Source organism: Vicugna pacos, chromosome 8, assembly GCF_048564905.1.
Source record: "Vicugna pacos chromosome 8, VicPac4, whole genome shotgun sequence".
NCBI classification, from domain to species: domain Eukaryota; kingdom Metazoa; phylum Chordata; class Mammalia; order Artiodactyla; family Camelidae; genus Vicugna; species Vicugna pacos.
The window spans coordinates 11481729-11509035 of NC_132994.1; the positions used below are offsets into that span (position 1 = coordinate 11481729).

Consider the following 27307-nt stretch of genomic DNA (forward strand, 5'->3'; position numbering starts at 1 on the left):
ATGTATGTGGCCTTCCAGACCATCCAGGATACACGGAAGCTTTCCAAAGCCTTTACTCCCTTCCAAGCTTTTCAGTCTGCCTGGCAGCTGTGGCTAGTACATTTGTCTTTAAATGCTTTTGACAAACCCCACCCAGGGGTCCACTTTAGCCCTGAGAAAGTTCAGAGGTGGCTGAAACAAAGGCGAGTCCCCGAGCTGACCCCCCCCCCCCACCGCCCCGGCAGCCACTAGACAGGTCAAAACACATAAGTACAGTTCTTGCAGAACAAGGGCCATATGGCTTCCCATGCTTGTACCAGGAATCCAAGCAGCCACGTTCACAGCCCCAGCCGCCAATGCCAGTTGAGAAGTCAGCGAGGGGAGGCAGGTAGGCGAGAACACTGTAACACCCTCTTGCTGAAATTCAATGGCTGCTTTCTTTATTAAACACTCCCCTTGTGAGATTCAGACCATGAGTTACCCTCATGTTCTGAAAAAATTGATTCACTAAACTGGAAGGCTGAGTATTGAAATTCCCTACTCTACCATTTTTGGTGGCATAACTCCTCTGGCAATCTTAACATAATACTAAATCTTCTGTAAATACCTGCCTCTTCAAATGCTTTTTCAAGTGGTCTTAACATCTTACCATTCTCTTATTAAGTGAGTAGAATAAAACATTTAATATGCCTAGTGGACAATATTTCAGTACTGAATCTTACAATTTAAAGGGATCCAATGATTATTAATTCAATTTCATATTAGTCCAGAGTTTTAAGTGACTTAAGGAACCTTGGAAGCTATAGGTTCCTTTTATATGTCATGTTTTGTTTTTGCTTTTGGTTTGTTCATGATTGATAAGTTATTCCTCACTGGGGACACTTATGATTGGGAGTTTTATTTTATGGTCTGAGATACAATGAGGATCTAACTTCTGTTGGGTGAGAGGTGGTTTTAAAAATCTTATCTCATTGTTTTCTCTTTTTCTTTTCGTGAAGCTCCAATCAGTTAAGAAGACTACCTTTTTAAAATCTGCACTGGTGAGATTTTTGTGTTTATGTTTGGCTTGTGACTAACGTTGTAGAAATGATGCTACAAGGTTTCTGTTTGTGTCTGTAACTAAAGTTGAAAAGCCTTTACCCAATTGTTAAGTATGAAATGTTTTCCTACTACCAGAGAGTATTAATAATGGGACCATAACATCTCTTGAAGGATTTTAAATTAAAGGAACTCCTTTCTGATTGGTTTATAGAGGTAAAAGTGTTTTTTTTTTTATTGAAGTATAGTCAGTTTACAATATTGTGTCAGTTCCTGGTGTACAGCATAATGTTTCAGTCATATATATATATACACATATATATATATACATATATTCCTTTTCATATTCTGTTTCATTATTCACGACATTGAATATAGTTCCCTGTGCTCTACAGTAGAACTTTGTTGTCTATTTTGTATAATCAGTATCTACAAATCTCAATCTCCCAATTTATCCTTTCCCACTTCCTTTCCCCGCTGGTAACCATAAGTTTGTTTTCTATGTCTATGAGTCTGTTTTGTAAATAAGTTCATTTGTGTCATTTTTTTTAGATTCCACATTAAAGTGATATATGGTATTTTTCTTTCTTTCTGGCTTCCTTCACTTGGTATGATGATCTCCAGGTCCATCCAAGTTGCTGCAAGTGGTATTATTTTATTCTTTTTTATGGATGAATAGTATTTCATTGCATATATATATATAGCACAACTTCTTTATCTAGTCACCTGTTGATGGACATTTAGGTTGTTTCCATGTCTTGGCTATTGTAAATGGTGCTCTATGAATATTGGAGTGCTTATGTCTTTTTGAATTAGAGCTTCCTCTGGATATATGCCCAGGAGTGGGGCTGCTGGATCATATGGTAAGTCTATTTTTAGTTTTTTGAGGAATCTCCATACTGTTTTCCATAATGACTGCACCAAACTACATTCCCACCGACTTTAGTACTTTTTATTATTAGTAAGCAAATATTTCAACTCAACGCACAATTTATAGTGTGTTGCAACAGGACACTTAAAACTCAGGGTTCGAAAGCTCTCATTACGATGAGATCATGGCTACGAGACACAGGTTGCCTGGAAGCTACATTAAATGGGATATTTTATTTGGGGATTAAATAGAAAAGCCAAGATTGAGCCTTGAGTACACAAGACTATATGCATATGAGTAATAATCATAAGCTATTTGAATTAAATTGGACCTTGCAGATTATCAAATTTTTTTTTACTTTACAGATGAGGAAAATGAAGCTCAGAGATGAAACGACTCAACTCCAAGCCCAGCTCATCCAGTTACACTGTGTTGTCAGCATGTCTAATGAATCACGCAGAAAGGTACTTTCTTGAATAATTTCTATTTTTTCCTCCAAACAAAACCAAAAAGGGTAATCAACATATGGTAAATGTGTTACATGTGTTAAATGCAAAAAGATTACGAACACAAGATACTATCTTGCAAAGAACAGAAATTTTGAGCTTTGGTTTTTAATCTTATTGGTCTTAATGGAGAAGCTTAGCCTAGAACATAGTCAATGTTACTACAAAAGAGAAACCAGTAAAAACTGGTTGCTAAAAATGATTTTTTTCTTAGCTGGTCCTCCTAAGTATAACCTAGGCATTAGAATCAGCATACTTTAGAAAGAAAAAGGCTGCTGGGAATGTTTATCTGATTTTGTCAACTTAGAAATTTATTTTATACAAAGTCATTTAAACAAAGTTTCTTAAGGAAAAATGATCTTAATAGCCCAAATTCACAAATCATCTCATGTGCTTAATTGGAGTTGCCATTTATTATAGCCTTATGTACTCTATACTAAAATTTGGACTCATGTTCAGGGTAGGGTATAGCTCAAGTGGTAGAGCACATGCTTAGCATACAAAAGGTCCTGGGTTCAACCCCCAGTACCTCCTCTATAAGTAAGTAAAACTACCTACCTTTCCCTACCAATAAAAATAAATGAATAAAAATATGTAAAAGAATAAAAAAGTAAAATTTAGACTCTTGGGATGTCAATAAATATGTATGCCAATCTGAACACATTTCTAGAAAAGCAGCACTAGCTTTATGAATCTCATTTTGTGTAACTGCTTAACAAGCAAAAAGTCTTCATCGTTCCTCCATCTACTTTTCCCATAAACTTCACTTCACATTTTTGAGAAAACACTTATGTGAACTGTTGAACTGTTCCTTTGAAATAAATCTCTTTACAAAAAAGTCTAATATTATACCCAGTATAGTAACTTATGCATAGTAATAAATCCATACAGTTTTAAGTATACACATTGAAAAGCAAATGACTTATTTTTAAACTTTGGTTATTTTGGAATTAAATTACATTAGGGTACCCACAATCCTTTAATTAGCTAGTATATTTTAACATTTTGCTAAGTAGACAGGGCATTGGAAACATTTATGTACCAGCATTTTACATAACAGCTTCTTTGGTAAAGTGCCTTCTGAAGTTATGTGCTGAGCGCTGAGTGTTACAAAAAATAAAAAAGAAATCATGAGGCTCTACAAAATAGCTTAGAAAAACAAGTTTTCTATTTATTTAAAAATAAGTTTGTAGTTACTACATTGCAGGGACAGGAATTCTTACACATACATTCTAGTTTGTATAAAAGGATTCAAAGAATTATGCATCAAAACTAACATAGAAAGTGTCCACGTAACAGTAAAGAAAGGTCCAATCAATATGTACAAAAAGAAAGGGCACTGCTATTCTGGTGTGAGACTGCTGTTTATAACATAATACTCCAGGTTTCCAGAAAGAAAAAAACCCAAAAACCTCAATAAAGCTAAATAATTTTGTTTTTAAACTGTTACTTATTACATACAACAGATTTGCTTGTGTTTAACATTGTTTTCTGTACAAAATAAGCATAATTTTAATTTGAAAATGTGTCAGTTTCAACTTTAACCCTCTAGGTCAGTTACTTCTTAAAAATTGAGCTACATTCTACACGTCTAAATATCGTGTGACAGGATTTAACAGTTTTCTAAAAGATCTTTAGTAAGACCACATCTTGCAGTTTTAATATGGTCCAAAAATGTAACTTTGTATTTTGTCTCAATTTGTAGCTTTTCATTGTGATCAATCAACACGCACAATCTTACAAGTAATGAGCATGTGTGCATCTGCATCTTAGGTGTGTGTACTATGTATCATCTCAAACCTATTTTCTTAGCTCCTTAAATGTAGAAACTCATAGCCACCCACTATTATGTATTTGGTTTGTGCCATATAAGGTTAATTTCCTGATGATTTTATCTGCATTAAAAAAGTATTTCAACACAGAGCTATCAAAACTAAAAATAATATATATATATATATTATAGCTCATAATACTTTCTAATTATTTTAACTACAGTGTGTACAGGGTTTATATCTGGAGTGTCAAAAGCAGTACTTACAGTCTTCTGACTTAGTGTGACCTCTTCTTGGGTGTTGTACATAGTACAAAATGACTTTACATCTGGAGTGCTCAGCTCTATGTAATTAAGAACACAGCTTCTTAGTAAATGCAGTATTAGTTTAGTTCAAATCAGTTGGAAATTTGATTGAGGGGAAGTGCAAAGAGGGAAGTGAGGAAAAGATGTATTTTCCAATTTCAATAGGAAAATTAAATTGTCACCTAAATTTAACCACTTTCAACTTGTAAAAAATACTAAATAGGGGGGTAATTCACAGAACATGAAAGTACTTCCCCTATTATGACTTTTAAAATCATTTATTTCCTGCATATAAGGAGAACACTTATAGCCCTTTAAACACTCAAGTATCTTGGTCCTTTCAACCTAGTCAAAAATAAATTTCAGGTGAACAAAAACATTCAGAGTAACAATTTGTTTTCATTAGGTAGAAAACAGAAAATCAAAACTGCTTCCAGTTGCCTTCGGAGAGAGATGTAGGTGTGTTTGCATGTATAAAATGGAATGCTAGAATTTAAAAGTAAACACTATAAACTGGAGGAACTAATTTACATTATAAATCACACTTCAAAATGTGTGAATGTTGATAGTATCATATATGCTAAAAATGTTATCTGAATACTTCTGTTAAAATGCCTGATTGATCTACTGCACTGCAGATGAGGGACAGTTCTAGATGTTACTGTACATGCTGCACAAGGAGCTCCTTGCTGTCAGTGTATCTTACGTAATTCATTTCCAAGGGATACTAGATTTCAGCCAAACTTCATGTCTCAAATGTGACCTAAACAAGCTCACAAATATGCTATACAATTAGTCTAATTAAATTTAAGGAGGAAGATAGTTTTGTTACAATGCTATCAAATAGTCTTCGTATATGTGGGGAAGCTGTGTAATAATAGAAACAATGATAGTGAAGCCAGCAAGTCTTTAGTTCATAAATACGCACAGAAAATAATCCAATGCAGATTGCAAAGAAAAAAACTTTAAGAAGGTATATGTCTATTGCCCAGAGTTATGAGATTGTAATTAGACTGAACTGTTTAAACGGCTAATTTGCAACATTTTATAATTTTTAAGATTTGATTGGGACTTGAGAATGTTGGGGTGGAGGGAGAGAATATTACGGTTATTAGGGTTAGGGTACTTAAAAATACATTGTTTTACATTTTTTCATATGTCACAAGTTTTATTTCTGAAACTTTCACAAAATTTTTTTATTGCTCACCTAAGACAACTGCCAACATTTCCTTTTGACCTATAAGCAGTACATATATGGTGTACTGTCTCAAAGAACATACTTTCCAAGTGGTCAAAACTATGGTGATGACTTAAGTTTCTCAATTCAACTTTTCCAATGTATGGAAGCTAAATCATAAAAATATAAAACCTAGATATATCTGGTTATTACTAATAGATTTTTAGGTGTTTCAATTACAAAGAATCTGATCCAAGTCATTTTTGCCTTATTAAGAAACCAGTGTCTAATAATATCCAAATAAGGTCATACATATACAGTGTCTTTAGAACAGCAATAATACATTTACTTGCTGCAGGTAAGATGGTAAATACTCATTTCTTTGCTCAAGAGTTAGAATTCATACACCATACTAGAGGTATATTCCACTCTTAAAGACTGTATGCTTTTTCTGTACACACCTCAAAACTGTACATTTTTTTTTACAAAAATGGACTTTATAGTCTTATTTTTTCTAGCACAATGCAGATAACATCAGGAAATCACATATTTCAAATAGATTGCCTTCAAAAGCAACAAATTACTTTTTAATGACTTAAATTTCAAACATACACACTATTTTCAGTAATGGTGTAACCGAGACTCCTTTTACTATACAACCAAGCCATCCATTTCTGCATTATGAAGAGTTTAACTACTGAATTTTAATTATATAGTTAAATATATTTGTTAGAAAAAAATAAATATACAAAAAACCTGAAAATTTTGAAATTATTTTTCAACTGCAAAATCACAGCAATCCAGTTAAGATCTGGAAAATGGTTTACTTAATTTCACAGGAGGATTTCTGTACAAATTTAGTTAAAAACGATCTAAAAAGCCCAGATGTGTCACTTTTCCATTCTTCAAGACAATCAAATGACAACTAACATTTATCCCTACCAGAAATACGTAAAGAAATAATTCTGTAATGTATTTTGCCAAGGTTCAGTTAAAGACTTTATTTTCTACATCAGGGTCATGCTGATACATATTTTTTCCCCCATCCTTGCTTTTTAAAAATGTAGTATCTGAAAATTTTGGTTACATTTTTGTACCATACCAGTCCTCAGAAAATACTACATTCTTTAAGCTTTTTAAAAAATGGACAATAATCTTTAAACAATAGAAATGGTATTTATGTTGGTTTTTAAGGTATAAAATAACTAACTGTACCATAAACAAATAAATAACTGCTTTCCTTTTCCATAGCAGTACATATAGCAATACATTCTCCTAAGTCATATAGTTATCATTTACAATAGACAACTTAATTTTACTAATGATGCAAAAAATAATAGAATACAAGGCACAATCATTAAATGGAATTTCTCTTTAGGGTGTATATTGACATACCAGCGTGATAAGGATACCGTAAAAAGTGCAGAAAAAACACAATGTGCAATGAGACCACTGTATAAAACATGATTGCATAAAAAGTGATTTGGCCTATTTTAACCTTTAATAATTGAAAATAACCAATCTTCCCCTTAAAATTAAACTATAAAGTATGACATTTTAAAATTATTTTTATTCTACCACTATCTAAAAAATCCTGAAAAAAGAATTTATACCTGGGTAATAGTATATAAGTATGTGTTTGTATATATATTTAATTATACCCATTTATCAATATATACACATACACACACAGACACATTTCTTTGTAAGTCATTTTAGCCTATTAGATATGTCTAAGATTTAGAAATGACATTAATCCAGATTAACAAGTAAACATCAAATCCCATACCTTTTTCCTGTATTTTCCTTGAATCCTTTAACCACTTAAACATTTTCTCTAAAACATCTCTGTCAAAGGACCCACCAGTGCATTATTTTCTACTATTAGTACCAAAAAAGATACAACCCAGCATAACTCTTTAATAACTTGCTCTTTAGAATAATATATAGCCTTTCCAATATTGAAAAGTGTATGCTGTCCTGACAGTCAAAAACAGGCTTTCCACTGCACTGATTCTCAGTCTTTGGCACAATAAACAGAGATTGAGTGATTGATATAAGAATCAAGGTCTGAAAAATTAGACAGTCAAATGTTTTCCAATGTGGATATGTTTCCTTTCCATCAGTACATTTTCTCTTAAGTTTGGCAGAAATGGAATACAGCAAAAGCCTCCTCTAGATTCTTTGTAGATGAACATTCTGTAATTAAAATTAAGCTTTTTGGGGTATCAAGTGGTGGGAGTTTTGTATGTATCTTTAGAGGAAACACATTTCTTAATTTACTGCTACTCTGGTAACATCTGTCCTCCTAGGGGCATGACTTCTGTATCAACAGAAATGTACCTGGCTTGGTCAAAAATAATCCATTTTAACATGAAATGCTCTATCACTAGAAATGTTATGCTCCATAAGAGTGTAGCAGAACTGCCTTTTCCAGAAATAAATTGGGAATTCATTATAGAGCCTCAACTTCTTTTGTTTTCAACAGTAAATTAAATGAATGTTGAAATGCATAACCTATCTAAGGGCAATAAATAGCAAACATTTAAAATATATATGTATATATTTATATATATATATATATTCATTTAAAGAAGTGAAGTGTCTTGTAAGTTTGTTTTTTTGCAAATCAAATCATAACATTCCCTAATCTACCATAGCAGCAAGGAAGCAGAAGCCTTAGTTCTACATATTCCTTAACTGTACCTGCTTTATAGATTTTGAAGTAAAATATTTTGGTGCAAGTTACCAACCAATTAAATTAGCTTTTGCTTTTTCAGTCAACTTTCGGACTCGTCCTCTGCTAGAAGTTCCAAAAGTCAAAGAAGTGTCTTCAAACAACAGCTGCCTTTGCTCCTCTTCGGAGTCATCCTCATTATAGAAGGCTGTCCTTCGACCTTGGTTTCGAGTTCTCATGTGAGGTTCAGAGCCTTTAAGTTCCTCAAACTCTTCTTCCTCATCCATGGGATCATCTGTCTTTTTTCGGTTACTTCTTCTTAGCATTTTAACACTTGTAGGAACTATGAGATCTGAGTCTAGTTTTTGTGTCTTCATCTTCCTTTTGGGTTTTCTGCCTCCACGACTCTTTTTCTGTAACAAATCCTCCTTTACAATATTAGTTTCAGAAAGAAAATTGCAGGTTGAAGAAGGAACTACTTCATCTCTGATAGGATGCACACTATTTTGCTCCAAATCTTCAGGCTTTGCATACTGCAGCTTTTTGGGCTTTCTGCCCCTCTTCTTGTGTATAACTTCACCACTACTGATAGTAACTTCCACCTTAGGTTTCCTTCCCGGCCCCCTCTTCACAAGTTTAGACGGCTGCCCTCCATGGCCATTTACTTGAATGCTTCCTGGTACAAGAGCATTGTTCTTACAGTCTGCTGGAAGGGAACAAGAGCGCACTTAACATATGGAACTGCTTTTTTATCTGACCCTCAAACTAGTCAGTAGGGCCACTGCTATACATAATGACATAATCCTATTTGCTTTTTTACTAATATGAGAAAAAGAACTGACAGAAGGCTAATAGTTTAATGTTATTATTTATTTTCTACTTAAAACTCACAGATAAGAAAGATCCTTAATGAAGTCATTGATGACATGAGGGAAATGAAACTCAGGGCAAATAAATGACTTGTCTAAGGTAATACTGTAAATTATGATGAAGCAGGGATTAGCCATGGTTTCTTATTCCTACTACCTCTACTACACATCCTAATGTATAAGCATTGTTTTCATGACACAAAATGACCCTGTTTACTTGTATGGCACTTACTAACCACAAAGCATTTTATTGTTTACCTCATTAATACAGAATGTTACCTTTAAGCAGCTCAATATGGAAAATAATCTCCACGTAAAATCCATGACCTTTTACCCTTGGTAATCTGAATAAATAAGTGTATCATTCCCCTCTACTCTCCTTTAATCACTTTTTCTATTAGGGATGGAGGAAAAAGGGACTATCAAGACTGGAATGATTCTACCTCTTATTTGATGCTCTTTTGGATATGCTGATCATAACCTGACATCAGATAAGAGTCTATAGACTAAATATTTCCCTATTTTCCTCAGAAGTAAAAAGGATCTCATCTCCTAGTAACTCCTATGCAAGAGGTTTCAGAGTACATCTGCTGGAATAATTCGTATCAGTTATTCTCCATAAACACTACCATGGCTTTGACATTCTTCATCTATCCTTTCTACAAGAGTAGAAACTCTTGATCATAGACTTTGTTCTCAGAATTTTAAAAAGAAGGTTAAAAAAACAACTAAATGGCAGTTTTCTTCATAGGCTCTTTTTGGAACATTCCAATCTTCTTATGTAATTGAATGGCAAATGACTGATTTATAATCATAAGCAATACTGACTACACGTATCGATCAAATTCACTCTGCGCCACTATTATCATGATTAAAAATCCCACTGTAACAAACTCCATGATAAAGGCCATTACGCTGTATTGAAAAATAAAAATACTGGAAATCAAATTCTAAATCTGGGCTCACACAGGCACCTCTTGTCTGTGTGGCCTGCTGTTGTCCATGGCAGCATTACCTATAAACTCCTTTCCTATTCTCCTCCTTAAAAAAAAAAATTCTAAATCTGTGTGATCTAGAGATCATGATAAACTGCCTTCTGCCTTTTTATGGTTAAAAAAATGCTATTTCCCTTTCAGGTGACGGGAGGAGATGACAAACATGTACTACTACTAACTTTTTTTCTTCCAAAATTCTGAAGTTTTTTATTTGGTTGTGGTGGGTGATCTGAAATGCAGTATTTTAAAGGAAATCCATAAAGAGATGAAAACAGCTGTGAAAGAGAATGCTTCTTCAAAATGGTAATTTTTGTCATGAGTTTGAATTGTACAGTACTTCATAAATTTCAAGAAACAACAGTCGAGACACTCACTAGCACAGGAAGAAAGCAAAGCCCTCATTTACTGATCCCACAGTTCAAATGATTTTCTTAGACGTGATTTTCCCTAACGATGGGCAGAGGGGAGTAATGTGTGTGCGTTTGCATGAAGTATCTAAGTATTTTCTATCAAGCAATTACACTTAACCTGCTTGAAGATTCTCTAAGAGTCTGTATATCTTTCTATTTGTTTTATATTTAGACTACTGACAATATTCCGTTCATGTACCCTATAAAAGTTCTGCAAATTGGCTTCGAAGACTCCACGAACTCCCTGAAATGGTCCAAATTTTGTGTAGATATGCTTATGTGTATTTTCAGGGGAAAATACTACAGGTTTTGTCAACTTTACAAAGCAGTGTATAACCCTAAATGGTCAAGAACCAATGTAGCTCTTTTAAAAAGGAATTCAAGAGCTTAAAGTTTCTAAAGTCACTGATCTAGACCTGTACTATCCAATGAGGTAACCACTAACCATGTGGCTGGCTACTGAGCACAGAAAATGTAACTATGTAACTGAGGAACTGAATTTTTAATTAAATTTAAATGTGAATATTGAAGCAGAGTACATTTTCAAATACTGATTACATGTTAAAATGGTAATATTTTGGGCATAATGGTTTAAATAAAATATATTATTAAAATTTATAATATCAACCTGTTTGCTGTTACTACACATAGCTACTAGAAAATTTAAAATTACATTATGTGGCTTGTATTATATTTCAGTTGCACAACACTGCTCTTGTTTTTAATAGTTAATTCAGGTGCCAATATTTTTGTGTTAAGTCATTAGTTATGTAGTAGCTTACTGTATTTCTATACTGTACTGGTATTCTTGTATATTTGTAATACTCAAAAACTATAAATCAGATTGGTTATTAGACCTTCCTTATTGTAATGCTAGAACCAATATTCTACATACATTTTATTTCTCTAGGATTCAGGACTGAGAGAATCAAGGACAATATACTATCCAAAACTTTGAATTCAGTTCAGAAAGGAAGCAAATATAAAAATGTAAAACCTATATACAAAGTCATTTGCTTATTTATTCAAATACTTATTGTCCACTATACACTAAGTACAGACTACAGTAAATACAGGCAATTTAAAAATGAACAAACACGAGTTCAGATTCTACTGGAGACAGACCATGTAAAGACGCATTTTTCTATCACCATTATGAGGGCCACAAAAGGCGATGGGCAGTGTTCTGGGAACATAAAGAAGTGCGTGATTATGTCTAAAGAACCCAGGAGAAAGCTTCTTGGAGAAGAGAACACTCCAAAGTGAGACTTGAAAGGGAACAGAAAACTGGGAGGAAAAAAGAAATTCCAAATATGGAAGAAAAGGACAATATTTAGGGATTTCCAAGTGGTTTAGGATGGCTGGGACATAAAAGGGAGAAAGAGGAGAAAGAGAAGAAAACTGGAATATTAGACAACAGCCAAGCAATGAGGAAGGAGTCTTGTATAATAAGCAAAAACTTTGAAATCTGATTCCATGTATGATTTGAAAGGCAGGGAAGGATTTTATTTCTCTTCGTGTGTCTGTGTGCACACTGTCAGAAAGGTCACTTTGCTGCAACGTGGCAGATGGACCAGGTAAGGAAGGGTTGAGAAGTAAGGCAGGGAGACCAGTTAGGACACTAGAACAGTACATGGAGGTGAGAATGGAGGGAGGAAATGGACTCTAGAGATGTAAGGAGGCAGAAAGAAACAAGCAGATTTGGTTGCTGAAGAGAAGGCTGGGATGACTCCCTGATTTTAGGCTTATAAAGGTGGATAGATTCCAACGTCACTAATCAAAATGAGGACACTTCAGTGGAAAAATTAAAAGTGTGAGAGGTTTCTGGTGGGAACTAGGCACACTTTTGAAGTCATGACCCAAAATGCTTATTCTTGAGCTGTCTGCTGCCAAGAAGCCATGACACTTGCACACTTGAATAGATGTCTGGCTATGGACAATCCTGATGAATTATTATTTAAAGGTCAGTGTATTGAATTTTGTGATGTAAAAACACATTTTACATCACAAAAAAAACAAAATTTTTTTCTAAAAAGGTGCTACATTGGATTAACTAAATTCAACTTATTCAAACTTCTCAGATACGGTGTTTTAGGTTTTTTTTTTAATAATGAATTTAAAAACAAATTATCATTAAAAGCCTTTCATTTTAGAATATGCTTTTATTTCTACACAGCAAGTTTCTTTGGCTTTTAAAATTTAATAGCAATACAGTTTGCTTTTGGCACAAAGCTGCAAATCAAAAGATGTCTCACTAAATTTATCAACTAATAAAGAACATGTGACTTTTAAAGGAGCAACCTAAAAGGTGGATATAAATGCTATCTCCAATGGAAGTATCATTTGTAAGAACTACTGTAGCCTGCAAGATACAGACAACACCTTACCTTGCTCAATGACAGTTGACGACTTAGAGAGAGTAGATGTCTTTGAGAGCACAGATGACTTCATTTTACGTTTGGCTGGCTTTTCCTTTTCCATGTTTTCTTTTGAAGAATTATTCCTAGTGCCATGACTAAAATTGGATTGACCAGGACTTGAAAGAGTATTCAAAGTTTTGGAATGTTTCACAGAATTCTCTAGAACTAAAACACATACACACAAAAGATTAAAATCTGGAAGAGTTAAATTATTTAATGTTACAATAGCAAGAAGGTTGGGATTACTTCTAACGTGAATTCCTTGAATTAGCCTATAGTACAGAACCTGGGGTGTGCTTACAGCTTCCATAACAAATCTACTTTGAAAAACGACAAAGGCATACCCAAGTAAGAAACTCTTAATAGTTTCAGACCTTTTAGAGGCTGTGCAGTCACTACAAGATTATGAAGGCAAGTCTTGGCAAACAGCTAGGAAGTCTGGGTAGTAGGATTTAAATTCAGGCAGTTTGGATCAGAGTTGCCGTTTTCAAGCATTATTCTATCTTGGTATTACTAAACCTCAGTACCTTCTTTACCAAAAAAGTTAAAAAACAAACAAACAAAAAAACCCAAAACCAATAAAAGCAAAACCAACACTGTCTACTGGAATTTACTAAAATCCAGTATATTTCATTCATCAAAGTAAACACATTTAAGAAGTCACATATACTACAATTTAGAAACTGCAGCTGATTCTTACTTGTTTTTCCTGGCATTGCAGATGTATTAGCTTTCGAAATAAATGTCTTTGCTGCTGAAGAAGTAGATGGTTGCTCAGTGGTAACTGGATCTACAATCACTCGATTGCTTCTAGTTCGAACGACAGAACTGGATTCTGTTTTACCATTTATCTGAGCAGCATTGTGCCTTGGCGGTATTGATCGTGTAGGCGCAGAGAATGGAGAGGTAGCGATATCTGACTTTAGCTGGGGTTTTAAGATCCTTTTTTTCCTTTCTGGGCTGTAAGTAAAACAGTATCATTGTCATTCTTATAGTTCTATATTGATGAATAAAAGTTTTATAACACTGTTGGATTCAATATTTGTACTATTATGACATATGTTAAAATATGAGATTTGTAGTGGATTTCACATGGTTGTGAGCCTTTGAAAAGTGAATATTTAGTGAAGGATCGCTGTAAATGCTATAGTTATATGACAGAAAGCATGATGCCATCACTATCCTAAAATGCTGTTTTACTGTACAGATTTAGCATTTGAATTTAAGCACTTACACTAGTATAGCTTTAGTTAAAAGATTAAAAATCCTCCACATCATAGGAGCTTGCATGTCAAATATATCATTCTGCAATATAGGGAATAGTAAAGGAAGTATTAAAAAACACCAAGTTCTATCATTTAGATGACAAAGTTATAGATCAGTTGATGATATTTAAAAGAAATCAAATACCTTGATGCAGCACTGCTGGAAACAGAGCTGCTTCTGTTTCTTTTCTTCCTCCTTTTAGTTATTGTATTTCTTTTATGAAAACGAAGGGCAGATTTATAATCTGATAAAACTGAACTAATGTGTTCTTCAAAGAAAGCAGACAGGCGCAGACTCATGCTGTAAATCTATGGAGGGGAAAAAAAAACCTGTTCAAATTATCCTTCAAAGGAAATGCCTATTCAGTAAATATTAACATTTAAATATTTTTCTAGTAAAAAGTTTTCAGAATTTAAAACATTGCTTTTTCCCAATCTCTTCTGACAAAGACTAAAACTGAAGCATTATTACAATTAAATTATTTTTGCATTAAGTATTATTACACTTATATTATTTTTGTATTTCTTGTCTGGCCAAAGAAAGGTAAATGATAGTTACAATTTGACTCATTTTTATGAATCATTCACAAAAACATTCCTTCCCACTAACACAGAAAACAGCTGGAAAAGTCAAGCACAGGTAGCTCTAATACATACTAGGACAATACATATATGATATGTATTCAATTACACTACTTCAAAAAAAGCAACCAATCCCAAACATTAGTGACATCAGTGTTATGTAATTTCACAGAAGAAATAAAGCAGAAAGATGCAAATTTTTTTTTCTACTAGAATACCATTAAGAACCTAAAAAGTTAGCCAATTTCGCTCTTAATTTTAAATATAAGCAGAATGTAGGTAGTCACCATACTTTTCTACTAATTTCATTTATTTAACTTAAATATAAAAAGTAAACAGTGTAATTATATACCCTTGATCTTTTGCTTGGTGTATATGCTTTGGAATTACTAAAAATAAGTCTGACATCTTTACATAACTCCATTGGTGACTCATAATTCCCAGCCTCTAAAGTCTCTCTAACAGTAGCAAAATCCATTGGCGTGTCAATGATGTCTCTGTAGTCCTAAAAGAGGGAAAACGGGTCACATTATTATTATTATAATTACTACCACAAAGTATTACTTCTCATAACAGGGATTCACATACAATTTCTGTGATGACTACAAGTCCTAGAACTATTAATAATCATAACTTGCTTCCCTCATTAAGGCTCCTTTTTTTTTTTTTTTTTAGTAATTTTTATTTTTTTCATGCTCTCTACATTTTATTGCAATCAACACAGGATTTTTTTTATTCAAGAACCTGTAAGTTCTGCTTTTTTCCCTTTGGAAAGAAGTAGAGTTGTGTTGGAAAAAGGAGATGAAAAGAATATTGAAAAAAACTCAGCTCTACAAGTTTGAAGTTAAACACCCCCAACTTTATACACCCATAAATTCTAAAGGCTGCTGATTCATTGAAACGTAATAGTAACTTTAAAATTAGGAGATAGAAACAATGAAGATATGCTAACATCTTACTTATGGAGAGGCCTGAGTTCTAGTAACCTCAACTTCGGTACTATAATTACTACAATCGGAAACTTTGCAGTAATCAAGAATTATTAATGTAAATATCTGTCACAAAGCCTTTTGCACTTCATTCCACAGAGAAATGCAAAAACTCAAAGTCTCCACCTAGTAAATTGTGTATAAAATAAAGCAACAAATTAGAAGCAATTAAAAACAGACAAATGGAAGGAGAAAAAAAGCAACAGAATAGTATATAGAATAGTATACAGTGATCTAAATATGGTATCTTTTAATAGGAACAAATACTACTATACCTCTTCCAAAGCCCCAGAGTATGCAACTATAGTTTTTGAAATATAACTTGACTTTGCACTATCAAGTTTAAATTATGATCAAATATGTTTGACCATAAAGCACACAGCATTATTGCCTTTTACAAATAGAGACAGTTTTATTTCTTTCTTAATAATCTGCAATGCCTTTTATTTCCTTTCTTGCCTTATTGGCTATTTGAATAACAGTGGTAAGAACCAATATCCTTGCTTCATTCCCAGTCTTAGAGGGTAAGCATTCAGTTTGTCATGATTAAAAACCTACAGCTTACATCATGCTTAAACAGATGTTCTTTATCAAGTTATGGAAGTTCCCCTTTATTCCTGGTTTTCTTGAGAGTTTGTTTTTATCATTAATGGTGTTCTGTTTTCTTAGATTATATACTTGTCCATTTGGCTATCATTCATCACAGGCTGACTATATTAACTACATTTTCTTATTTTCTATATTCCTTATACTCTGGCACTTCGAGAGTTGTGCAGACCTAACGGGAAACTGCCCCCTCCCAAGGTCTAGGTAATTCTTAGAGATAGCAAAGAGTTGTGCTGGGAACACATCTTGCATATGCAAACCAATCATGCCCTTAATAACACACACACACTAAGCCAATACTTCCTGTCCTGAATCATCCCAGTGTCAGGTATCAGATGACTACAGACAATGCCCACTGGAGTTATTCAAAGTAGCCAATCTTAAACTGTTCACTATGCCCTGCCTTGCCTGTCTCATGGCAACCTCAATAAAGAGTCTGGCCTAAGCTTTTCCTTTGCTCCCATCTTCTGCAACCTAACTAAAAACTTGCGTTTCCTCTGTCACCCTAAGTAGCATTTGGTGAAACCCTCTCTGGGACCTGTGAGTATCATAAACTTCTTCCTTCCAAGACTCATTCTTGTTTACTCCTGTGGCCACCATATGATATCATATCCAACACGTACCTTCTCAGGGCAAGTAAGTATTGAATTTTTGTCAAACGCCTTTTCTGCCTCGATATGATCATGTGATTTTTACCCTTTAGTCTGAATTACATTGACTGATTTTTTGAATGCTCAATCAGCCTTATATCCCTGAGGGAAAAACTCACTTGGTTAGGGTACAAAATCATTTCTATACACTGCTGAATTCTACTTGCTGATATTTTATTAAGAATTTTTGCATTTTCTCCCTTTGTACTGTTTTCGTTTGGTTTTGATATCAGAATAATACTGGCTTCATAGAATGAGTGTAGAAGTGTTATCCTGTGGAAAAGACTATGTAGAATTTGTATTAATTCTTGAAACATTTGGTAGAATTTTCCAGTGAAGACACCAGGGCTTAGAGTTTTCTTTCTTGAAAGCTTTTATTTACAAGCCAAGTTTTCTTACTAGTTATAGGGTTATTCAAATAATACTTCATATTGGGTGAGTTGTGGTAGTTTGTCCTTTGAGAACTGGTTCATTTAAGGTGTCAGATTCCTATGTGTAGAGAGGTATCTGCAGTATTCCTTTATTACCCTTTTGATATCTACAGGGTCTGTAAGTGATCTCTCCTGTTGTATTCCTGATATTAGCAATTTGTGTCTTTTCTCTTTTTAACTTCAAAGTCTTAGTAGAGGTTTGTCAATGTTACTGATCTTTTCAAAGAATCAGCTTTTGGTCTTATGGATTATCTCTTTTTTTTGCTTTCAGTTTCATTGATTTATCTTTATTTCCTTTCTTCTGCTCACTTTGGGCTAATTTCATTCTTCTTTTTCTAGGTTCTTCAGGAAAGAGCTTGGATTATTGATTTGAGACTTTTCCTTTTCTAATGTACTAGTGTTTAATTTAGTGTTCTAAATTTCCCTCCACTGCTTTAGCTGCATCCCACAAATTGTATGTATGCAATTTCACTGAGTTCAATTTATTTATTTTTTATTTCCCGTAAGACTTCCCTTACTCATGGATTATTTAAAAGCATATTGTTGAGTTATCACATGTTTGGAGATTTTCGTGTTACTGATTTCTAGTTTCACTTCACTGTGGTTGGAAAACACACTGTATGGCTTTAATTACTCCTGTCATTTTTTCTGTTAGTTCTGCTCTTTCCTTACTTTTTTCCAATTTTCTTGTGGGTCACCTGAACAAGTTTTAGAATTCCATTTGATTTCACTGTAGTTTTTGACTGCACCTGTTTGTTCAGGTATTTAACAATACATACATAATTATCAAAACACTGGTGTCAACCACATTTTATCAGTTCAAGTGAAGTATGGAAACCTCCCCTACCCTTGTTTTATCTTCACTGATTCTTTTCTCTGTTCTCTCCAGTGAGTTTTTTATTTCAGTAATTATTTTTTAATTCTACTATGTCCATTTGGTTTTTCTAATTCTTTGTTGAGACTTTCTTGGTATGACAAGTGACTTTTGACTTGAAACCTGGATATTCTAGGAGTAACACTGGATATTTTTTAGATCTTGTTTCAGTGGGCCTATTCTGACAACACTCTGTGGGCAAAGAGGGGGCACCGTCTCGTTCGTTACTGGCAGGTGGAGGCAGAAGTCTAGGTTTTACCTGGCCATCTGAAGATTGAGGAGGAGCTCCCTGAAACTCCTGGGTAGAGAAAGGAGTTCAAGGTCCTTACTAAGCTTCCACTGGAGGGGGAGTGGCTTTGTTACTGCATGGCCTCCGCTGACACTATGGGGGGTGGCCTTATCACTGACTGGTGGTAAAAGTCCTGATTCCCCTCTAGGCCTCCACTGACACTACCCAGTGAAGGAGGTCAGGAGTACTCATTACTGCCAGGTGGGAGCAGAAGTCCAGGCTGGTATTTGGGAAGCATGGAAATGGCTCTCCACTGGCCTTTGCTGGTGGAAAAGGGGTAAGGCCACAATTTTTTCTATGGTTTTTGGCTGAGGTAGAGCAGTTACTGTCTGTAAGTTTTTGTGTTGCTATGGTCCTCCTTTCCTAGTCCTTTGGCTAGAGAGAGCAGGCTTTTCTGGTCACAGCATACTGGCATTTCTAGAATACTGATTTTTCTAGCATCTAGAATCAAATATATGAAAACCTACCCAGGGAACTGACTACTGTGTCATTCCTCAAGTCCTGAGGTCCCTAGCCTGTCTGGCTTCTTCTCTCCATCTCTGAGAATCTTCTTATGTTTGTTTTATACATAACATCCATGATTTTTAGTTCTACTTAGTGGGAAGAATAGGGGAAATTATGTCTATGTCTGCTCCTTCTTTGCTGAAGCAGAAGTCCAACTATACTATCTTTGACCAAAATGTTTTGAAATGGCTCACATAAAAGTGGCTTCAGAACCACTTTATAAAGCCACACAATAAAACTGGACTTAGTACCTTTTAGTAAAATCCTGATTTTGGTAAAAACAGTGTACTACAGTCTACCTTATGTACCAAACCTGGTCTAAATGACTTAGCCGTTTACAGAAATTAAATTCATCATTAATGGAAGACTGTCATTAGGGGGGAAAAAAAAGAATATTCCAAAGACTGAACTCCTCACTCTTAAGACAGCTGTGAGGTGGGGTGCGGGGAGTAGTTAAAACAAAACCTACAAAACTGCTTTATACAATGGTAACATCACCTAAGAAGTGTCCAACCTCTCTACATTGTTAAGGGCAGCTAGCCACTTTGATAGTCTATAATTATATGGATAATGAATATTATGACACATTGGTTTTATAAACTTTGAAGATTTGAGGGAAATGTTACAAAAATGATACAAAAAATTTTAAATGTTTTGCAAAATTTTGGTTAAAATGTCAAATTCATCTACATAGAACACTTCATTTTTCTTGGTTCATATCTGAGTTTCCATCATTCAGTACAGTACATGGCAGTCACTCAATACACCTCTGTTGAATAAATGGGTGGGGTAGAATACTTAGAATGCTAATTCCCATCAACGTTTAATTTTTTAAATCTTGCTTTGAGTATTTAAACACAAAATGTCGACCAACATTTTAATACAAGTATGAAGTATGAAGAGCATGATCTACCTTAAATAGACTGCTAGAGTAATGCTGATAGTTAACTTAAATACTTAATTCTGAAGTAGAAAAAGCTGATCATCCAGTTTTCTCCCCTGTGACAGTAATAAAAAAACAGTGAATAGCCATAAGTCTTCACACCTCCATCAATGAGTACCACAAGAGATAAGAGATCAAATTAAAAATTTTTTCTTATTTCAGCTCCTTTTTGTCTGTTAACATGTTTCGCTGGTGGAAAGAAGGGTTCTATATTTCCTTCTCACCATTTTGAATATTGAAAAAAGCCTGCACTCTTATATATTGCTTTTTCTCTAAGAATATTAGATATACTTATGGTACACCAGATACAGGAGATAGGGGCTTTTTATTCTTGCTTTGTCAATAAATAGCTACATATCTTGGACAGCTGCTTAATTTGAGCCTCTGCTCAACATCAGTAAAATGAGTCAGACCAGTCTCAAGGCTCCTCCATATTTTCAGTATGGTTGCTTTAAAAATTTTTTTTTCTTCCTGTACTTTTGACTTTTCACTGTTATTCCAGGTAAAGATTTTTGTTTTCTTATATATCCTGCTCAGAAGTCATGCTTTGTCAAATGTTTTATCAACGCTAGAAACTTCTCAGCCATTAACTCCTCAAATATTGCTTCTCTCTCATTCTGTTTACTCTCTCCCACTGAAACTCCTATAAGGTATATTTTAGACCTTCTCATCCTATTCAACATATCCCCTAATCTTTCAGTTTAATTTCAATGATTTTTACATTTCATTTTAAGAAGTTCTATTTAGCTTAAATTTTAAAAAATATCCCTCAAATAATGTGTTTTTTCCTTATGCTTAACCCTCCATTTATCTCTCAAACCAAAATGACACATCAAAGTTTAATTAGCAGCATCCTTCTCTTTTCTTGGTGGTATATAAAATAACAGAATGAATGGTGTTTTAAGTTTGATGAAGTATGCTATTTCAGAATAATCTATCATCCCACATTTTAGGGGAGAGAGTGCTAACATTTCAATCTGTTGTTTCTGTTGTATATATGATGGATTACTCCCTTGTATAATTTGTGATTTCTTTTTATCATTAGTTTATCTTCAGTGAGAATTGATTTTTTTCCCCTGGTGAATTTTTATATCACAAGGGTAGTGTATATTTGGACTCTAAATCCATGCATAGCACAAGCTAAGGGAGATTTCTCTCCTCTGACATCAGAGCACTAAAGAGACATTCTTCCTTGTGTAAGGAATTATCTGTTCTTTCCACTGAGGGTGAACTGAAGTTTTTCAACAGTCCTGGTGGGATCTCAGTTTCAATTTTCTTCCTCCCCATGGCTTGCATGGCCCCATCTGTCTCTGCATAGTGTTAATATTTATACCACTAGAATCTAGACATTAAAGCTTATTTCTGTCTCTCTATCTACACCCCCAACCGGGGGAAATGTCTGGAATACAAACACCTGCAAGCACTGGATAAACTATAACTTATTTTCTAAAATACATACTTGGGCTTGCAAGAAACAAAGGGAACTCCACAGGTTCCAAAATCAAAGAGAAATGAAAACCAGAGCAATTAATCTGGTTCTTATAAGAGGTTTTTTTTTTTTTTTTTTTTTGGTAAGGTTTTGAATTAGCCTAGTTTATCACATTGCTGGAATTAAAGATGTATCTTTTGCATTTAAGATTATATATTTCTTGATTTCTAAATGACAAGAAAAAAGTCTTTTATGATACTTATCTATTGATGAAATTTCTCTATTTTCATCATCGCAAGTTAGAACACATACATCAAAAAAAACCCCCACAGATAATGTAATCAGATCCAGGTCATGACCTTTTATAAAACATTTAATTTTTATTTTCATTTGAAACCATGAATGTTATCAGAACCATAAAACCTTTAATAAAATGGAATAAAAAAAATCACTTAAGGTAAATTTAGATTGCCAAGACTGCATGCAAAAAATAAATACTTGAAACATGTTTACTCAAACTTCTTACAATGATTCCATAAAGATCATAAATTGGCATAACCTATATACATAAAATAATGTCACCTTACATTTATATATATAGCACTTCAGTTAAAAAACTATCTTAATGTTTAATAATAATAATATTCTCATTCCATTTCTATAATTTGGTAAGGAGGGTTAGGTAAGTACTGTTATTTTTGTTTCCTAAATAATTTCCATAATAAATTCATGGAATAAGCATGGTGAAGAGTATAACAAAAATAGATTCAGATATGAAAACTGCATGACTTGCTCAAAGTTGTACAATTGGTAAGAGGCAGAGCTGGGGCCATACCCAGTTCTTTGGAGTCTTAGTTTGGGGTTACTTCTGTTTTACCGCTGTTCAATTTAGATGCTCTATATAACCAAATATATAATGAGAATACACATGAAACATAAACTAATTATAAAAATAAATACCAAATTATCACGTATAAGATACATAAATAGCAAAGTGACAAGTAAAGAGTCTTTTTAAAACTACTTACTGGGTATTCAAGGAGGTCTACTGGCTGGCGGAAAGGCTCGGAATCTTCACATTGAAATATGAGATTTAACAACTCCTGGCATTGTTTCTTCCACGCTTGAATATCGTAAGACTGAGCTCTGTTTCGTAATCTTCTTCTAGGCTGATGGTCCTAAAATAAAAACGTTCAAATGTATTAATAAAATAACACTTACATAATAAAATTTTTATTTCTTATCTTTGATAATTAAGTAATACACAGTAATTCAAATAAAAGAAATATCTTTTACTTAGTTCTAAACACCATGCACTTCTGTGATGCAAACTGATTTGTAATACTTAATCTGTCTTTAAAAACACTAGAGTAAAAAAGTGCTCAATACATTTTAGGTCATATGAAGTACCTCTATTAAAACAAAAAAGTTACTACCTTTCTTTTTCGGGTGGAAGTTCCTGGCACATCAGCATCTTCTTTCTCTTCTTCCTTTGAAGCAAGAATTTACCAGATTCAGAAAATACTGTTGGTTTCACTATATCCTGTAGCTGTTTAATACCAATTATCTCCTTTACCCTTTTGAAAACTCATAATGTACATGACACTGGAACACTTCATTGACTCACTGAAAGTCTCCCTCCACCCACCACTTAAAAAAATTTTTGAATCATTTTTTTTAAAAGTTAACTACAGTATTAGGCAAAAATAACTTTCATAACAGCATTTATCTGAAAACTACCATGTGTAAATTTCTTTTTATATATCGGTCAAAACCAATGTAGTAATCATAATGAAATATTAAATACCTCAGAGTCAGACAAAACTTTCTTCTTCATTGAATTGTAGAGTGGAATTATGTTATAACAAGTCTGATCCCTAAATAACAAGAAAATGTTAGGATACAAGAATTAGAGTTATTTTTTTCTTCAAATCTGTTACTAAAACTAGATTTTAAGATCCAAAACCCTATGCACACATCTGCCCCTGCTTCTCCACTCTACTTGGAGCCTCCACTCAGGCCTATTTCATTACACCAAACCCAATTCCCACCTCCCAGGCTTTGCTCAGGTGACTGCTGTGCCCAGAATGCCTGCCTAAAAGGGATAGCTAATGTATCTCTCCTGTCTTCTAACTCCTTATTCCTTTCATTCTTAAATGTAGGCACTCCCTAAAATTTTGTCCTTAGCCATCTTCTCTCGACACTGTAACATTCGCCTGGATAATCTTACATACCTGCAGTTTATCTTTGTTAACGAACTCCAAATTTCTATAATTTGGTCTGACTCTTCTGAGATTCTTGCCACCATCTAAAATTCTGCATGCCTAAACCTAATTGTCATTCCCCAGTCTTCCTCCCTTTTTAAAAACCTTTTTTAACCATTCTCACAGGAATGCATGGTTTTTCACTATTCCTTCCCTTGCCAGCTCCTTATAAACCCAATCATTGGCCAAGTTATGTGATTCTATGTTCAAAATCTCTTGGCATCTGTCTCTTTCTCACTTCCATAAATTAAGCCTCCATCACCTCTTACTACTTAAGATACAGCAGTCAATCTGCAGTCATATTAATATTTTTAAGGCATAGTTTGCATCATGTTATTCTCATGTTAAAATCATTTCAAAAGCCCCTTGCTTTTAGCCTTTTTCCTATCAGTTAACATTAGACACTGCAGTCAGGCTAATGCTTTTAAGGAAGAGAATGCATCATGTTATTCTCACGTAAAAATATTTTCAACAGCCCCTTGCTCCCAGTGCTCGTATTTTAAGTATGGTTCCTTAGATCAGCATTCAGGGCCCTCCATGATATAGTCCAAACTCGAGTTTACAGCACTGTTATTACTTCTGCTCATGTCCTCTCTACTTCACCCAATTTCAATTACTCAATTTCCTTAACAACTCTTTTTTTCCCTCCTTCATGCCATTCCTTATTCCTGGAATGGCTTTCCTTTCATCTAACTTCTCCTGAATCAGTATCTACCTTGTCCACAGCATCTTAACATACTTCTCACGTGTACCTGAAATCCCACTCTCATAGCCAAAAGTGACACTATCCCTCATCTAAACATTCACACATTCTCTTTTTACTTCTTCCTCATACCATAGTTACTTACAGATTTATCCTCCTACAAAACTGTATTAAGAGGGTAATTAAGCATTTCTATCTTTAAATATTTATTACGTCACTTTGTATATATTTATTGCTTGAAATTTGGCCCAATAACTCAATTAAAAAGTAGAATAATCAAAATTTTAAGACATATCAAACATCTTGAAAAGTGCTCCCAGCTAAAAATGGTTTTTAACAAATTATATATCTCTAAAAAGTGCTAGGGATTTACTTTTAGACATATACAATATAAATGCTTTATTATTTTACTTTAAGGTGTTCTTATAAGGCATTTCAAAATAACTATTTAAAAGAAATACAATTTCTCAGACTATTCCAAATACAAAAAAATTGTTTCATCTAAATTATTTCACTAAAATACGAATTTACAATATATCATGTGATTCCATTGATTTACATCTCTTTGGAAAAACAGATGTATATAACATACATAAAACACAAAATTATAGATTAACAACTTTATTATAAACTTTTATAACCAAGTTGTATAAATAGTTTTCTAAGGATAACTAATTTTTATAATCTTGATTATCAATTTTACTGAAAAAAAGCAAAAACATAGCCATAACAATCTCTAAAACTACTTGCAAGGCAATAAACTTCTTTAGAGAACAAGGTAGAGAAAGGGCATAAAGTTTATCTCACTAATTTTCTTTTTGTGTGTGTGTGTTGAAATTACCTACATTCCTTAGCAAAACAAACAAAAACAAACCCACCTAATACCAAGAAAAGGGACCCTATGATTATGCTGAGTAATGAGAATGAACCTGGAGTCTGGGGGGGTGGGGAGCCTCAGCAGTCCCCTCATCTAACAATGTAAGCTGATAACAGCTGAATATTTACACTTAAATTATAAAAAATCCTATTCTCCTCTTAAAAAGAAAATAATATAAATAATCCTAGTATGAATTGAGAGCTGTATTTTATACAAAACATATGATTAATTCCTCTGCTTCAATTTAGAAGGCTCAATTCATTCTATGAATACATAAATCTGTAAGACAAGGAAGTAAAAGTCCTGCTGCCTTAAAAAATTGTAGTTACCACTCTTGGTATGGGATTAATGAATCTGGAAGCAAACTTGACTCTGAAGAAGAGTTTTGAATGTTAAATTCAGTTTCCTGCTGACCTATTTAAATACTTTTTCATAAACTTGACAGGGGCAATATACTCTTAAGGTGAAAGGTTCTCAAATGAAATGGCAGACAGTCAATTATAATGAAAACTAAACAAGGTAATCTCTAAAAGGTTTGATTTCCTTAACTGTAGATTCTAGATAATGACTTTTCCCACCTATATAATTATTATTTGACTTAAGAGCTAATTTAGGTAAAACACTACATGATCAATAAAAGCTTACTATTACTAGCCAACAATGGATTTAGAGAAAGATTCATAATTTCTTATGTTAACTGTAGAACACGACCTCTAAGATTTCATAATTATTATCAGCCAGTGAAGTAAATGTCACTTCTTTAGACACAAACATTATATGCTTCCTATTTTGAGTGGAACTAAGTTTACAGCACAGCGTATAACATGATGTATGTAACAAGCGATTGTATTCTATGTTTTGACATTTTATATTTTAAAATATTGACATTAATTATTACAGTAATATAATTAAGTATGGAAAAATAACTCACTTTATAAAATGTAGAAGAAGATCAGTCACAAATTTAGCAGATTTCACAATAGGGCTTCCAGGCTCATTAAACGTTCGTGTATTATGCTCTATATATCGAACTTCCCACATTAGGGAAGAAACCCGCCTTTAAACAAAACAAAATGCACGTTAACCTTATTACATTTAGAAATACGTGCATATATCTTAAAACTAAGACATCCTGACTTTTCAACTGTAGTCTTAAATTAATTACAAAACTCATACCTTAAAAAGCTGTTTTCAAAAAGTAGCTCATTTGTCTTACGGGGAAAAAATAAAAAGAGTAGCAACATTATGCATTTGCACAGGAAACGTCTGGATTAACACACCACACTCCCAACAGGACCGTCTTTTCAGGAGAGGGACTTTAATAAAAAGAGTAGCAGGAGAAGAGAAACAGCAGTGCTTTTAATTTTTGCTTCACATATTCCTTTCATGTACAGTGACCTTTTTCAGTAATAAACATATATGACTTTTATATAAAAAAGGAAACACGCAATTTCAATCTAATTATATTAGTGGTAATCAAATGACCTATAAATATGAAAAGCTAATTGATAGCCTGCTTATGAGATACAAAAATATAAAAACATGATGAACATGCTAGTTTACAGACAACTATGTGAAAATTATTATTTTTTTTACACTGAATTCACAATACAGTTGACCCTTGAACAATGGGGGAGTTAGGGGCACCCATCGTCCTCGAAGTCTAAAATCTGAGCACAATATATGGCCCTCCATATCTGTAGCTCTGCATCCAGGGATTCAACCAACCATGGATCATGTAGTACTATAGGTACGCATTTACTGGGAAAAAAAATCAGAGCACAAGTGGACCTGTGCAGTTCAAACCCATGTTGTTCGTTCAAGAATCAACTGTACTAAAATTCTGATGTTTTATTATTTTATTTCTGTAACTAAAAAAAGT

General features: G+C 33.7%; 1 protein-coding gene and 1 long non-coding RNA gene across 4 annotated transcripts in view; one reads left to right on the top strand and one right to left on the bottom strand.

The window, feature by feature from the left end:
* Positions 1-2262: 2262 nt before the first annotated feature.
* Positions 2263-27307, top strand: part of LOC140697638 (uncharacterized) — a 28639-nt gene continuing 3594 nt past the window's right edge. The window contains exon 1 of the long non-coding RNA XR_012074791.1: positions 2263-2352. This is a non-coding gene — a long non-coding RNA (uncharacterized lncRNA). The remainder of the gene's footprint in view (positions 2353-27307) is intronic.
* The window catches only part of PHIP (PHIP subunit of CUL4-Ring ligase complex), a 122910-nt gene continuing 102222 nt past the window's right edge, over positions 6620-27307 (bottom strand). For 2 of the 3 annotated variants that reach the window (XM_072965524.1, XM_072965522.1), the window contains exons 32-40: positions 26357-26482; positions 23389-23458; positions 23018-23071; positions 22610-22759; positions 15219-15371; positions 14430-14593; positions 13720-13979; positions 12987-13184; positions 6620-9031 (exon numbers count right to left, since the gene is read on the bottom strand). In XM_072965524.1, the coding sequence (XP_072821625.1) occupies positions 8394-9031; positions 12987-13184; positions 13720-13979; positions 14430-14593; positions 15219-15371; positions 22610-22759; positions 23018-23071; positions 23389-23458; positions 26357-26482 (1813 nt within the window). In that variant the 3' untranslated portion in view covers positions 6620-8393. The remainder of the gene's footprint in view (positions 9032-12986; positions 13185-13719; positions 13980-14429; positions 14594-15218; positions 15372-22609; positions 22760-23017; positions 23072-23388; positions 23459-26356; positions 26483-27307) is intronic. The other variant, XM_072965523.1, reaches the window with a different exon arrangement.